Raw genomic sequence first — 16,118 nt, forward strand, 5'->3', positions numbered from 1 at the left:
GGGGACGATGGCAGTGCCCCGTGTCCTGTGCAGGAGCCAGTCCGTGCACGTGGCTCTTGAGCACCTGCCGTGTTGCCAATGCAACTGAAGAACTGAATTTACAATTGTAATTAACTTGAGTTTGAATTTCAATAGCCACATGTGGCTGCTGGGTACTGTATTGGACAGAGCAGCTCAGGGCTTGTAGGAAGAATATTGATGGCAGCCTGTGTGCGGAGAGTGTGGAGGGTACATTCATCACACTGGACTCAGATGTGGGACTGCCAAGTGTTCTCCAACACCTCTGCCCAGCAAGACCAATCAGTCCCATTCAGATGCGCCCGGCACTGGGCGAACCGCATTAGAAGGTCGCCCCGTATCATCCTGTCCCCTCCATCTGCAGGACGTGTGATGATTCCCAACTCCCAGGTGAAGAAACAAGGCACAGAGAGAAACAAGGCAGTCCATGCCCCAGGTCCTCAGAGTCCTAATTCCCACCTCGAGGTGCCTTCTTAAGTGCACGGCTCTGTAGACCGACAGCACTGACGGGAACTCAGAGGATCCCATTTACAACCAGTGTCCACACTTGTTCTGATAGTGTGTGGAGCCTACATGTATAACGTGGTTCTCCTTTCGTGGGGTGTTCGTGGCTGTTCAGCCTCGGCAGTTTTTCGTTCGGCACATACCCTCGCGAGCGTACACATTAGCATATGCATTTGGCTTTACACCATTTGGTGACTCTTCTCCCTCCCCCAACTAGTGATGTTGGATTCTTCCTGTTTTGCTGTCCGGTTTCAGTCACTCCAAGCTGCCTCAAAGGCAGTGATCGGGGCCCGTTTGGGCTTTTAATTCTTCGGTGGGAATGTGGTCTACCGATCGACAGACCCCTTGCAGAACCACCTTAATGTGCTGCTTTTTTGGCTGGGCACGGAGTCAAGCCTAAATGACTGAAATGGGATGAAAATGGAGATGTAAACCCAAGACTGAAAAAGGCCCTTTGAAAACATTCTGCAACCTTAGGCTCCTGCTAATCTCCTGTTAGATTATTTTATGACTGCCTAGCAACTTAATACCATCGACTGCAAACGGTACTTTGTATGAGGGGGTGGGGTTATTGAGAATCTGCTCCCTACTGGATGAGCCACCTGTGCTAAGCGGGAGAAGTCAGGCTCCGGGCCCAGGGCTTAAGCCTCACCTGCTGCCCTGGGACGCACACACTGTGTCCTCTGCATTGTCTGTGGTCCGCAAACGCTATAACTAAACCACAGCAATCCTCTTGAGGAAACCGGGCACCGCGTGGTTTGTGCCCTGACGGTACATTTCTTGGCTTACCTTCACACTGGCTACTAGCTCACTCGACCCGGGGTGGGGGCCGCAGGGGTGGGGGTGGGGGTACTCCGATCCCACCTCCAGACCATTGCCCGGAGGGAATCCAGACGGTGTCAGGGGGAAACGGGAAAGAGAAAGCCCGGCAGTGAAGACAAAGGCTGGTAAGCCGTGGGCACCGTTTCGAGAAGCATGGAACTTTTGTTTCAGCACAGCCCGCTGCCAGACCCATACGAGCCTTCCTAGCTAAGGGCTCAAGACTAGCATCCTATCGTTAGGTCATTTAAGTTTGCTGCTGCACAGTTTCAAAAGATGGGGAACAAAGTTCAGCAATCTGATGTCAATGCCTGACAGCTCGGGCTGCTAACTGGGTCTGGTTCCCCCTAGGGTGCAACTGTACGCACAAGACCACTCGGGGAAAGGCACGTCTCCTCGTGACACACAGACAGGGCTTGCCCGAGGGTGGGCATTGCCTCTAGGAGCTCCTCACAAGGACAGAGAGACATCTCCCCTATTGTGGGAAACCCTAGCCCTAAATATCAATGTTCTTCCAGTGATTTAATATAACCAAGTCAGCATTTGCTTTGCAGAACGCCACCTCAGTTCTGTTCTCTACCATAACCCGATTCCTATGAGGCGAGGAGCTTCTGATTTAGAGAATTTGGGCTGGCCTACCCTGTGAGACGTCCTCAGTGTCATCAACCTTTCATCGCAGGGCACACAACGGAAAGACCCAACAATTCATTCATTCAAACTATCGGCACATGGTTTGAATTCCAGGCCAAGCACCTGGACGCCAACCGTCAAATAAATCTTCACGGCGAGTACGCAGTGATGTCTGGCATCGTACAATAACCTCGGGGCCCCTCTGAGCTCACGCCAGCCTCAGGCTATCGCCTTTCCGCAGAAATGCGGAAATGTCAGTCTCACTAAGGATCTGGGCCTTGGAGGCTACCGAGGGACCCTGGGTGGGCTGGGCGCGGGGGGATGAGCCCGCATGGCTTCGGGGGAAACGTGGGCATACATACCCTTCCCGGTGGGCCTCTCCTTTCTCCAGCTCCTGAATGACCCCCAAGAGCACTTTGATGGTTTCCTGGCTTGAGCTGATCAGGTCCTCCATCACCTGGAGCTGTGCTTTCAGGTCGACGACTTCCGTGTGAGGCACGATTTGTCGGGATTCTCCACCCGCAGCGGCCGCCGCGGCGCAAGGCTGGCCGTCCTCGCCCGGCGGGGCCCGGGTCTGCGTGGGCCGCCCGCTGCATTCGGGGGACAGGCACTGCATCGGGGGCGAGCGGGCCGCCGCGGGTCCCTGGAGCCCGTTGAGACGCGAGGCTCTCCCCCGCTCCTGGTCGGCCGCCGGGCACAGGGGCCACTCGCTCACGGTGGCAGAGTTTGACAAGGCGGCCTCGAGGGCCTTCGCGCCGGGGGCAGGTGCATAAACGGCGGCCACCTCCGTTTTGAACACCGTCCCGTGGGCCGGCGGAGCGGCTTCCTCCGTGTTCGGGGTCGCCCTGCCGTGCTTCGCTCTGCCGTGCAGCTGGTGGTCGGGCTCCCGGGAGGAAGGCCGAGCGGAGTTTTGGAGAGGCTCCTCTCGGCAGCCGGGCGCATCAGGGTTTTCGGCTGGCTCTGCGCAGTTGAGCCCGGCAGGCTGGTCCAGCTCATTCACGTGTTCATCGGAATGGGAAACCGAGGCCGCCGTCTTGTGCACCCGGCCGGCACCCCAGGGCCGGGCCTCCTCCCCCGCCCCTTCCTCCTGCTTCTCCGCCACAAACCCGTTGTTTTGACTTTTAAAGGCATCCGCAGCCGGGATGCTTTTGAGATTCCCCTTTTTGCGGTCCAGGGGGAAGGTCTGGTAACACTTTTTCAGGTCCGGCGAGGTCTGCACGCCTGTGCTCTTGGTGACATTGGGGATGGCCCTCCGCGCGGGCACGGTCATGTATTTGCGGTAGGCTGCTCTGTAGGACACGGGCTTCGCCTCCCGCTTCTCGCCGGGCTGTCCCGCCGCGAGCCGTGAGTCCCTCTGCTCATTCTGTGCCTCGCAGATGTCCTTAAAGCGCACCTGCAGGGCTTTATTCCGCTTTTTAATCTGCCGGTTGGGATCCAGGGCGTATCTCATCTCCAGGGCCAGGCAGGCGGCAGGTTCGACTTCGCTCTCTGACGTCGTGAGTACGCATTTGCCGGTTTCCTTACTGACCATGATTCCTGCGTTCAGAAACATCAACACAGGCGTCAGTGGGACGGAAACACACACGCGAGCACAGGCACACACAGCTCCTAGCTCACCTCGCTACCGCCTGCTTCCTAATTACTTTTAAACAGGTGAGGTTGGCCTTTCTGTTAAGGAAAATCAGACAGGCGGAGAATCGCTGGCAGGCACAGCTTGAGATGCTTCTCCGATATTAAAGCCTGCCTGCTTTTCCATGTGGGATACACTCGTTTCTTTTGATAGTAATGCATGTTTCCCCATTAGACAAACCTGTTTTACTATATTCATCAAGAAACCCAACGATGCTGCCTCTTCTGCCTTCAAATTATCGTTTTGCATACACGCCTCCACTTCATAGGCAGATGGCTTTCCAAATGCATCTTATTCGGTTTGGGCTTTTACTAGTTTTTTGAGGATGACGCGATTAATCTATTACTGGAATCCGGGAGAATTGGTGTTTTCTTATTGGGGAGTCTAGGTCCTGATCAGAGAGATCCATGTGGAGCGCCCTACGATGAAGGAGGGAAATAAACCTCTTTGTCTGTCTTTGCCAACACGGGCGCCATGGGACAACGGGCACACTGCTATGGGAACACCAGAAACGGTTAATCTTTGCGGTGTGGCTTGCTTCTAATGGGTTAACGCTAACCCTAGAAAGAACATGGGTTCCCCTGCATCGATAAAGACCGTGTTAGCAGCTCTGTTCTTTGATTCTATGGAGAGTGGTATTTGAAAAAAACATTAAAAAAAAAAAAAAAAGAAATTATTCATTCTAGAATCAAGTTTTGTGTTTTGATCCCAACCTCTGAAAATGAAAACAATGGTGGTTGTTTCAGTATTTGAATCCCGAAAGAAAATAAAATCACAAGGCTTTATGTTAATCATGCAAATTCATCTTGGGCTGAATTATTAAATGCATCTAAAAAGGTGCAGGTGGCCGATGATCCCTCTGGGGAATACCAGTGGGGTAAGTGCCTTCACTGTATCAGGCAGATTCACAGCTGCTCATTGCACGTGGAAGAATCTTCTTGAGGGCCGAACTTAAAGGAAGAAAATAGTTATGTTGTTTGTGAGTTAGCGCTCTGGAAGAAAACAGTCAGATGGGCGGGACCAGGGTATACAGGGCCCTGGCCTTAGAGCAGCACGTTCAGAGAGGCAAGGTCACAGACGTGAGCCAGATGAACAAGAAGGGGGCCCAGGCTGCACTGCCCAGTGCACGCGCCAACAGGCCCTTCGGGCTGTCCGGGGTGGGGGAGCCCATGAACCCGATACTGAAACCTCCAGGAGCACTTTTCTGGAAATGTTACAGGAGCTGGGTGAGTGTATGGGCCGCCGGGGCTCCGCTGATGCGTGTAGACTATACCTAACACCTTTAGTGCCGTGTGGTCCATTTCAAGGAGGAAAGTGGGGTTCAGAGAGGTTATGTCACTTGTTAATGTCACACAGCAAGTAGGACGGACATACAGGCAGGAGCAGGATCCTGATCTCCCTGATGTCTGAGTTCATGCTGTTTCCCATAACCTCAGGTGTCCAACAGAGAGGCACCTCCCCACATCCTTAATTCTTATCGGGGTAGGAGTGCACGACACTGGGCATGATGGTCCGGTGAAGGCAAAAAGTGGGGAGAAGCCCAGAGCCCCCATTTGAGCGTGTTCTAGAACTGCCGCTCCTTGCAGCCTGGGGACTCTGCAAACTGGCCCTGGCACTTTGCAGGTCTCCGCTAGAGTTACTGAACAGAAGGCTTAGAGAGAACTTAATTATGTCATCACTTATGCCATGAGGATGAACCGGCAGTCACGTTGGAGGGCAGCAGAAGTGAGCTCTGCCGAAGTTGCTTTAGGTCGGACCAGGGTTTCTCAGCCTTGGGACGCCTGGCATTTGGGGCCGGATGACTGTTTGGTGGGGGTGCTCTTCTGCACACGTAGAAATGTTCAATAGCATCCCAGCTGCTGCCCATTAGACAGGAGCACCTTCCCTGTGCGCCAGTGACCTGGGGAGAGGGGGACACAGCCGCCCCCAGGTAAGAACCACCACATTAGACCGTCCCCCTTCGATGGCTGGAGTGTGTCCCCGCAAGGGAAGGGCCTTCCTTCCAGCAAGGTGAATGGCCGAGAACAGATGGCAATGTCCCGGCTCCCGGGGTGGGGGAAGGGTGTTCTGGAAGGTGCCTGTTTCGAAGGGCTAATCTGGAAATGACCCAGCTCTATGCCTAGCCAGGAGGGAGCCACACCCTCATGCCACTGCCACATCTGTGTTTCCTCTGACAACAGAATTACCCCCAAACAGTCGCTCTCCTAGGTAGTCTGGAGAAGACAGAGAATAAGCCTTCTTTGGCTGTTAGGCTTTACTGGGCACTGAGGATATCTGGAGGCCTTTGTAATTTGACACTTGAAACACTGGGCGGTTTTGGAGAGAGCATTACAGGAAGGGAACAGACTGGAGCCGCATCATACCCTGGCTCTGTGTTGGGAAGACGAGATTCTGGATGGCGGGTGGGATAGAGAAGGCCTGCTAAGGAGAGATAATGTATATCTTTTACAGACACTTATCCCAACAGGTTAGAATGATGCACACAAAAGGACTTGGTGTGGGGAAGGTATGGGGGACATGGGGGTCTAATGAGAAAATTAAATCTTAACCCTCAGTCTTATCTCGTAGTCATTCTTGAGCTGCCTTTGTTGTCCAGCTGTGTCAGACTGTATTGTCCCATCATTCTGCAGAAGACCTTCCTCCCAGGGAAAATTTGAAAGGGAGAGCATTTTTACAAAAAGCAATTTACTAGTAATGTTTCAGCCTTTTCCCTGCCACTACTGAAAAATGTGTGTCTGAATAAGTTTGTCCTACCATGCTATTCATCATCGCGATTTGCCAGGAACTGCACCGAAATAATTTTCTTACATCCGTCCACTGGTTTGGAAAGATATTCTGAATCTTGGACCCAACCATCAAACTAATAAAACAAATCAGAAAAATTAATTGCCAGTGGCAAAATAATAATAATAAACAACTCCAAGCTCCTCTCTGTTTTACAGGGAGTTGCTGAGTATATAAAAATCATTTTCTTATTAGTAAAAGTGATGGTGATACTTCAGATGCTTTTGCTCAGGGTCGTTTGTTGATGAATTCGTTTTTAACTAGAAATGGAATTGTCTTAATCTCACCGATAAGAAAAGACATCAAGGAATTCTTGTTGTTGACTTATTTGGACCTCAGATGGAGATCTGCACACCTTTTGATGGCTGGGTGGCATTTACTCTAAAGCTTTAGGATGGAATTTTCCTGGACGCTGAGAATTACTTTCATATTAAATGGTTACACCTTTCTGGGGGGGTTCACTTACTGTTTATTGGTGGGGGGGGGGCGGTGCTCAGGCTGGTAGTGATGGTTAAGGAAACGGTTTTGTCGTGAAAGGACATCAGGTGTTCCAGAGAAGACATTCCATAAATCGAGGCTTCTGGCACATTGTATTCATTCATCATCCCTTCGTTCATTCAGCGCACGAGTGTGCACCTAGCACGGCACGAGGTCAGCGTGCAGTCCACATGTCCTCCTGCTTCTAAACAGATGCTAACATTCTCTGCACTTCACTTGGATTTTCTCCTTGACCCTCAGGACGGCCTCCCAGGGGAGGCACTCTTACTATCCTCAAGCTGCAGATAGAGAAATTGAGGCTCCAGATTTTTTTTTCTTTCCTAATTTGCCGAGGGTCCCACAGCTCAAGGGCCCCACCCTGCATCCCTCTAAATCCCGGGCATTGACCTGCTGTCCTGCCCAGGCAAACCTGGAGCCTCTAAAGTGAGTGCCCTGCAATGAACTTCAGAAAGCAGCCAACGGCTGGACCTCCTCTCAGCGACTTCCTTGGCCTGTTTGTCACAAGGCATGTGGGCGCGGGTTATGCGGAGAACCTGCAGGTAGTTCCCAGGAATAAACCTGGCCCCGAGCACACACTCGGGCCCGTGAGGGCCACCCGGAGTGTTGCGGTCCTCCTGAGGCCACAGTGGCATTTTCAGCGATGGCTCGCCTTGGCTATGTCACCTCTGAGGAGCATGGGCTCTGGGTCTTGGAGTTAATCTCTCGGTCCCAAAGCAGCAGGAGTTCATAAAGGTTATTTTTCATAAGAAAATTGTGTTTGGGAAGTCATCGGACTGTGTCGTCTTGAGGTGAAGGTGGCGAGGCACGCTTGAGCCCGTCTGGCTCGGGGAGAGCTGGGGGTGTGGAGGAGTGTTTGGAATGTAAATGTCTTAATTACCCTCAAATTAAAGTGCATAATCAAATGTGAGTTGTAAATATATAAACCCTGTATTTTTAGATTAGTGATGGAGAGTCATCTCTGCGTGCTGCTTTAAATTAATAGCTTATATAAAAATGTTCCTTCCAGCCCAAGGAGTGATAAGTGGAAGCAACTAAATGCCTAACAATAGGTAAACGGTTAAGTAAATTATGGTGTACGTTCACTCAGTGCGGCCATTAAAATGATAATTATAAAGATTATTTAGTATCATAGAAAAACACTTACGAAATAATGTGAAGTGAAAGAAAGCAGTCTACCAAATTGTACCGGAAGGAAATGAACAAACATGGTCACCGTCGTGGTGTGTGAAGATCGGGCATTTGGGGAGATTTATCTTCTTCCTTCTGTTTTCCAGTTTTTGTTGAGGGAGCCTTAATATTATCGTGTTGTTTGCCAATTAAAAACCGCAGGGCGAAGTCAGTCCGCACCTCAGGCAGAATGACAGGATCAGGCCGCTGGAAATTACAAATACTTGCATCACAATAAGAAAAACCCAGAAATGATTAGATTTGGGTGCATGCAGCCTCCCAAAGGTCACCTTTTATTGTTGGGAGGAAGCTTTGAATAAAGGACGAAAATGAATTTCAAAGCACTGACGTGTTAGCATGTGGAGTACGTGTGCAGATGTGCACACGTGTGTGCACAGACCTGTGTACCTAAGTGTGCGTGCACAGGTTAGGAGAAGCAGCGTTTGGTAGAAGATACGTCGGTTTCGGAGCAAACTCACTGCTGGGGTGAGACCTGCCATCTGTTTTAATTAGACGTGAAATGGATTTGACGTATAGTCTGCATTCTTTTCTGAAGTAACCTGGGATCTCGGCGGCTGACAGGAGACTCTCCACTGGATTAGCTCCATTCTGAAAGCGTCTGCACTACCGGGAGGTTTCCAGTTTGGCGCTGTGTGGTGATCTGTGTGGCACGATGCAGCTGACGGACCGTGGGGGCTGTTGAGCACCTTGGCCTTGCCAAGACAGCCCCTAGTGTCCCATCAGTCAGTGGAGATAGCGAAAGAGCTGGGCAAGCAATCTGAAGAGTCTGGAAGGGGACTGTATGATATTATTGGTTTTTCTAGTGGCTTTCCCGCTGTTGAGACACCTTGGAGTCACAGATGCTGGCTGGAATTCAAGATTAATTGGGTCAGCATTTTATTCCATATGCTGAGGGAAAGCCTGAACATTAGGCCAGTCAGAATGGCGGAGGCGGGGTGGGGGGGGTGGGGGTGGGGGTGGGGAATGAACCTACCTTCTTTAACACTCCGCTTCCCGGAGGGAAGGGAAAGAGGGACAGGGTCTCCCCCATTAAATGAACTCGTTTGTGTTGTGAAATGGTTAAGTTTAAGGCCTTCCTTAACAGAAGTCCTCCCTTCCTCAGGGCAAAGCTAACTGCTATAGATTTTGGACTGTGTCTTACTTAGATTCATTATCCCATTTAATTTCCTTTAATACGCTGAAATGATATTTTTCCAGACATTTGTTCACTTCTTCAAAGGCCACTGATTCAGAGGACTAAAACGGGGTAACCGATGAAAACCGACACCCCTCTGAGATTGAAAGTTTAGGGAGGAGGCCGCTCCCTTAGCGCCAAGGCATGTGGGCAGAAACACCGCCCGATCGTGGCCCGTTCCCCTGATTTGTGGAATATTGCAGTAAGGCCTCCATCATTAAGAACCGACGACCGTCCAGTCAGAAGGAGGGAAAGGGGGCACTCGTGGAGCTTCCACGCAGGCTTGTGGCAGAAGGAAAGCTACCCGAGGCGGGGCCCCAGCTCACACATATCTGTGATTTCAGATAAACACATTTCAACCAACAGAAACCCTACAGTCAATTACTTCAGCCACATAATGTAAATCAGTGTTGCCACACAGACTCACACTGGCCTGTTTCTAATGAGCGGGGAACCATCTAATGAGAGGAAGTGAACCATCCGTGTTATACGTGGATGCTTGGGGTCTGATGTTGAGGCTTTAGAGAAATCAGAACGTGGCCCTCTTCAACAAATCCGACGTTTTTCTTCATTTGTTTCACTATTTACTTAGTTCTTTGATCTTCAGCTTATAGTGATGTTAACCTTTGCTCATCCTCTGTCCAAATGGAATCTAAATTAGTAGAAATGAATTAGCAAAATTTTATGATGTTGGCAAAAATCAACTGGGAGAAATGCCTCCTCCAAGTGAGACGTTACATCAGTGTAGAGAACAAATTTTTTATTTGTGGCAGTTAGCTTTGCTAATTGATCATGTCCAAAGAGGGTCCAGAAACACCGATTCCAACAACCCACCAAAATCACATGTAAGATTAGTAAAAGGAACGAATTTGCCTGCTCCTCTCTTGTCCCCAGTCGGCATGACAACTAGACACGATGTTGAATGTAAGTGCTCTAGCTTTGAATATAGCTCATTGGTTCGTACAGATCAATGGAGCTAACGTCCCACCTACTCTCCTGCCTGGATGGCTCCAGGTAATTAAGCAACAATCGTTGTTAGTTTGGAGCTCCAAAGAGGTTGGGGTTAGGTGGCCTCCCATGCTTAGATTTCATGGGAATCTCAGTGGAAAACATGTACATAGTGAATGAACTTCGGGGTAGTTTTGCCTTACTCATTGTGATGAATCTGGTTTTTTTTTTTTTTTTTTTTTTTTTACTAAATGGCATGTCTTCACTCATGACAAATCCTTAAGCTAAAATTAGGACATTGATTTTTCCAAAAAATAAGGATGTCAGAAGAGTTTATGATTTCCCTGCTGTTTCTCAAAGTTGAATCTCGAGATACTGTTTGGGAACCCCCCAGGGCAGGGCTTCTGCTTGGAGGTAACCGGTCACTGCAATTGCAATGATTTAGAGTTGAAGATGCAATCTATCTTCCTGGTGAGACCGTGTGAGTGCCCATCTATTACCCTCAAAACGGATCTCCCTTGTGTTGTGGGTAGGCCTTCCCCGTGGATTTTTAGAAGGCTAAAGATGGGTATATCATATTGGTGGCTTCTAAGGATACTTTCTGCGTTACCTGAATCTTCAGATCAGGTGGAACGTGGCTGTTTTCTGAAACCTGGGTAGGAATTAAATGGGTGGAAGGGAGAAGGATACGGTTTCCTGAGGTTCATAAGTAAAACCATGCTGAGATTTTTATCTTCTGAATCTTGGCATAACTATCTTGAGTTTGATAGTTAATGTAGTTTGTAGTGCGTCTACAAACTATGTAGTTTGTAGTGCGTCTCCTGTGTTTCCTTGGCCTAGCCAAACCATAGACTTTGTGAGGTCTTGAGTTTACTGCAGAGGTAGCTAAGAAAGAAAGGGAGAAATGAGCCTTTCTTGCGATCGGTTCCTATTTATAAGTGGACAGCAAAACATAGAGAAATGACTGCCCCAGGAGCCCACTGTACAGAATCCTAACAAGAGGCCGCAGACCATGACCTGAGATCCTGGGGTGGTCCGTACTCAACCCAGAAACATAGCTACTATGCTCCCCTTGGCCACGCATGGAACAAAGGTACCTAGTATCACATACAGGACTGAACGTGGCTTGCAATGGCGTCTAAAGACGCGTCTCCCAACTTAGGATGGTGGTGAGTCCCTCGCTGTCCGTTGTGAGGTCACCCTAGCAGGTGCTGGCAGTACTTTGCCTGATTCATTCTCTAATTTAATTCTTCGAAGCCAGGCTTCTCTAGGTCCCACTGATTTTTGTCTTTCCTTCCTGTTCCTTTACCTATGGGCTTCTTCCTTTCTGTTCCCACTGCTCCCACCCTGACCTTGGTGTTCTCACATCCCCTGCCCTCGGCTCTCTATCCTCCATCCTGGAGGTTCTGCTCATCCAGGCTTCGAGTTCCTGCGCCGTCTCTAGAACATACCGTGGGCAGTCCCTGCTCTGTGTCTTCAGTTCCCATGGCTCCTGCCCCAGGACCGTGCTTCTCACCTGCTTTCCCCAGGTGGTCTCGTTTTGACGGTCCAGTTCCACCCCTACCTTCTCTGGCTTCTCCAGTCCTCACGCTGCCTTCACTGACACGAGGGGTAGCACCTGCGTGTCTGGGGTGACCCGGCACCACACCAGGTGCTGGGCACACAGGAAAACGAGGCACAGTTCTGGGGAAAGACGTGCGTCTATCGATAGCACCAGCCCACTGTGCCTCCCCAGGAGATGTGCAAGAACCGGCCTAACGCCTGAGTCACTTCCCTTTGACGCGTGTCAGTTCTCTCCTTACGCAAATATAAGTGATTGTAGACGAGGTCCCTCTAAGCGCCTCTTCTCTCCTGAACTCAGTCAGCTTTGATACGTGATTGGTCTACGAATATAATGATATACATCACAGTATCCTCACAGCTGGGGCCTTCCCCGTGGATTTTTAGAAGGCTAAAGATGGGTATATCATATTGGTGGCTTCTAAGGATACTTTCTGCGTTACCTGAATCTTCAGATCAGGTGGAATGTGGCTGTTTTCTGAAACCTGGGTAGGAATTAAATGGGTGGAAGGGAGAAGGATACGGTTTCCTGAGGTTCATAAGTAAAACCATGCTGAGATTTTTATCTTCTGAATCTTGGCATAACTATCTTGAGTTTGAGTGTTACAAAGTATTACCTTAAATTTTCTTCTTCGCCTGTAGAGGTGAAGGAGATGACCCATACACTCGCAGAAATGAGTATATGGTTCAGAAACGGTGTATGCATCAACCACGTGCGACTTTAAGGACGCCAAACCCCGCACAGTCAAAAATCTGCGTGTCACTTTTCACGCCCCCCAACACTTAACTGCTAATAGCTTACTGTTGACTGAAAGCCTTACTGATAACATAACACTGATTAACACATTTTATATGTGTTATGTATTATATTCTGTATTCTCACAATAAACTAGAGAAAAGAAAATGTGACCAACAAAATTATGAGGAAGAAAAAAGTACACTTATGTACATTTACAGTACGGTATCGAAAAACAAAACCCCAAAACTCACCTATAAATGGACCCGCACAGTTCAGACCCATGTTGCTCAAGGGTCAGCCGGATGGTATATTTAACCATGAGGTACGGTGGGGCCCCTAACGACACGTGTTGTAGTAAGTATGACTTGCTGGGGCCTGCTATTGATTAGTTCTTACGTTATCCAGCTTTGTTCTCGAAAGTGGGACACAGTAGTGGCAAGATTCAGTAAGAATTTAATTCAAAAATTGCAATAGCTTAGGATAACAAAAACATTTAAAAGTGTGGAATCTCGCTAATCTCAGCCTTCTAATTGAACTGTGGTTTTTGCTACAGAGGGGGGGAGCCATTGGCCTGCAGGGGGGTGGGGGTGGGGATCCATGGAAGGTCTGGAGCACACCTTTGAGTCCGGTGACTTCGGAAGGGTATGTTGGGCACACGGCTTTTGAATGAAACAAACCCCTTTCATTTCTCCTTACTTTGAATTGAGTACACGCTATGTGAAATTGTACTCGATACATAAAGTCGGTACTCAGGAATGTAATCCTGCACGACTTTTTGTTCATGATGAATATAGACAGGAAGGAAAAGGGGAATGAGGAAATAGGAGAGTGGGGGGGGGGAACGTGAGGGTGACAGCCACACAGACGGACTGACAGACAGACACAGGAGAGGAAGGCTGCTCCTCAGGGAAGTTAGTCCCAGTAAACCACGTCACATCCTGCTTGCTGTTATTTGGAGCCCCTGCCGTCAGCTCTTTGATTCTCTTTCAGGGGCCGTTGGAGCGGCCCCTTCTCATCCTCTCCAGAATGGAGCCTGACCGCTCATCCAGGCTAGGACAGGCATCCGAGGTAGGACATCATACGGCTTCATGTTCCATGAAGCCCCCAACACAGTAAGTGAAGTGTGAAACCTAGTGAATAATCCTAATTTAAGTTTACATGTCTGGGTTCTGCTTCTGCCTTTAAATCTCTCCGAGACCCTCCTGGATCGGATGGCCTTGTCCTTCGCGAGGCTTGGGAGAGAGGGACCGGACGGTGGGGACGGATTCTGTAGGTTCGTGGAGACAAGTTAGCTCCATAGTGAGTAAGCAGTGCTGATGATCAGGAAGCGAGTCTCTGCATACATCACAACCCTAAAAGTACTTTTTCAAAGGAAAACATGAATCTTTCCAAAACCTTAAGCGACCCCTCTTTGCTTTGGCCTTCTTGAAGCTGTGGACGGGAGCAGAGGTGTTAAACAAGTGGAACCTTTTACAAGTTTTGGGGTTTGTTTGTTTGTTTCTTTTTTTTTTTAAAGCATTTTTAGATACGGAGAAGAGACTCTGGATGGAGGCTGTGCTTCCACAGGAAACAGAGAGACATGATCCTCCTTAAGGGTTCTACCCCTGTGCCCATCTTTCTAGAATAAAATCTATCAGTCCCCACCCCAGTCCAGATCAGTCAGAATTTCTGGGGATGGAGACAGGGCGGCAGAGATAGATGTCATCATCCATCATGCAGAGCCTCCAGGCCACATGTTTTGTCTTGTTTTCTTCCCCACCCCCTCATTCTCTTCTCTTCTCCGCCGTATCGCTAAAGCACAGAGCAACACGGGGTACGTAAACGTACCTGTAAATATTTATTGAATGAAGGGAATAGTGAGTGATGTCCCAGGGGGGCGGGCACGGCCAGCCCCTTCCATCTTGTCCAGAATGAACCTGGGGCACAGTCAAATGCGGGGTTGGTCACCAGCACTGCCCAGGCCACGGCTAGCAAGGTGGGGCCTGCGGTGGGGGTGGACTCACATTCTGCAGAGGGACAGTGAGTGGCCAGTCATTTGTCAGGGTTTAAAATAAGGGGCCATTTGGTTGTCACCGCTGCCTTGTGGACTGATTACTGAACGGCAGATTCCAAAGAAATTGGCACCTGGCAGGCTAATAGCAGGAATATGGCATCTTCACACCTTTGTTCTTTAGACATTTCTGGTTGGGGATGTAAAACATCTCGAATTCTGTCCCTTCCTAGGAATCCCACGGCTGGGGAAAGCTCTCCCTAACCATGGATCTGGGCTTTGAGATCTGGGCTTATACATTGGAGGGGGAGTACTCAAGATGATCTATTTAAGATTCTCACACTCTCGGCTTTTCTGGACATAGCGGTTCCTGCGTATGTTTTCTCCTACGATCGTTAAGAACTGGGGTGTAGAGACTGACTGCCTGATTGAGTTCTGGCCCTTCCTTGAATCTGCCTAGAATCTAGAGCATGTTACACAGCCTGGGGGGATCATAAAATGAGTTAATACTTCTGTGGTGCTTGGCACAGATTAGTTACCCTTTTGTTTTTGTGCTTTATGTATGTTCTAACAATGTGTTCTCCAAACTCTCTCGGAAGGAGAGGTTCCCAGTTGTTGTTGTTGTTGTTGTTGTTGTTGTTTTAAAGTTTATTTACTTATTTTTTAGAGAGGGAGAACAGGGCAGGGGCAGAGAGAAGGAGAAGGAGAGAGAATCTCAAGCGGGCGCTGTGCTGTCAGCGCAGAGTCTAAAGCGGGGCTCGAACCCGTGAACCGTGAGATCACCTCTTGAGCTTGGAATCAAGAGTTCGACGCTCAACCGACTGAGCCACCCGGGCGCCCTGAGGTTTCCATTTTTTATAAAGGTGGAGACATCGAGGCACTGATGGCAAGTCAGTGCCCATGGCCACACCGATAGTAATGGTCAGAACTGGGGGGACAGGTGCAGACAGTGTCGCCTAGACATTGCTCTCAACACTCTGATCTGGGACGAGGGCTCAGTCGGTCGGTGCCTTTAAAACCCTCAGAGTGCGGTTCTGGTGATGCCGTCTCTGGTGGCGGAGGGGACGCTGATACGAACAACACACTTAGGACATGTTATGCGTGTGGGCGACACCAACTTCAGTCCTTGACAGAAACATGCTTGAAGGTTTCAACCTCGAGTGGCTGAATAAAAGTCTATACTTGTCTTAGATTTTTTTTTTTTTTCCAAGCCAGGCACACCATTGGTCCCTCTCACTGACTCTTCAGGTCTAGAGTCAGAACTGGTGCTTCGATGTAGCATTTAATGATCGCTAGGAGCGATTTAATGATCGCTAGAGCCTGGAGCCCTGGCTGACGGTCCATTCTCTAACACTCACTCGGCGGCTGACCCTGCACCACAGAGGACCTGCCCCGCGCTTCCTCTGCTCAGTAAGAGTGGGCGATATTTTCATAGACCCAGTGTTCCGACCGTGCCATAAATTCCATCATTCAGCCTCACCCTGGGTATTTTTGGCACACTAGCAAATCCGGTAGACACAATAAATAAAGTGAGTTATACTTAAAGGAGAGTTAACTTCATATACTGAGACAAATATAAAGAACAGGAACAAAGCAACTTAAGCAAGGATTGAAACCACATCTGTGAAGCCACCAA

The 16,118-nt window shown here is 49.4% G+C and overlaps 2 protein-coding genes across 5 annotated transcripts in view; one reads left to right on the plus strand and one right to left on the minus strand.

The window, feature by feature from the left end:
* Positions 1-16,118, plus strand: part of DOCK1 (dedicator of cytokinesis 1) — a 524,611-nt gene that overhangs the window by 252,878 nt on the left and 255,615 nt on the right. The gene's annotated exons all lie outside the window — the stretch shown is intronic.
* Positions 1-16,118, minus strand: part of INSYN2A (inhibitory synaptic factor 2A) — a 58,194-nt gene that overhangs the window by 35,450 nt on the left and 6,626 nt on the right. Inside the window, exons 1-2 of one of the 2 annotated variants that reach the window (XM_042961091.1) lie at positions 8,028-8,121; positions 2,334-3,507 (exon numbers count right to left, since the gene is read on the minus strand). In XM_042961091.1, coding sequence (XP_042817025.1) covers positions 2,334-3,502 — 1,169 coding nt within the window. In that variant the 5' untranslated portion in view covers positions 3,503-3,507; positions 8,028-8,121. Of the gene's footprint in view, positions 1-2,333; positions 3,508-8,027; positions 8,122-16,118 lie in introns of those variants that run through there. The other variant, XM_042961090.1, reaches the window with a different exon arrangement.

The sequence above is a fragment of the Panthera tigris genome, chromosome D2 (genome assembly GCF_018350195.1).
Source record: "Panthera tigris isolate Pti1 chromosome D2, P.tigris_Pti1_mat1.1, whole genome shotgun sequence".
In the NCBI taxonomy this organism is placed as follows: Eukaryota; Metazoa; Chordata; class Mammalia; order Carnivora; family Felidae; genus Panthera; species Panthera tigris.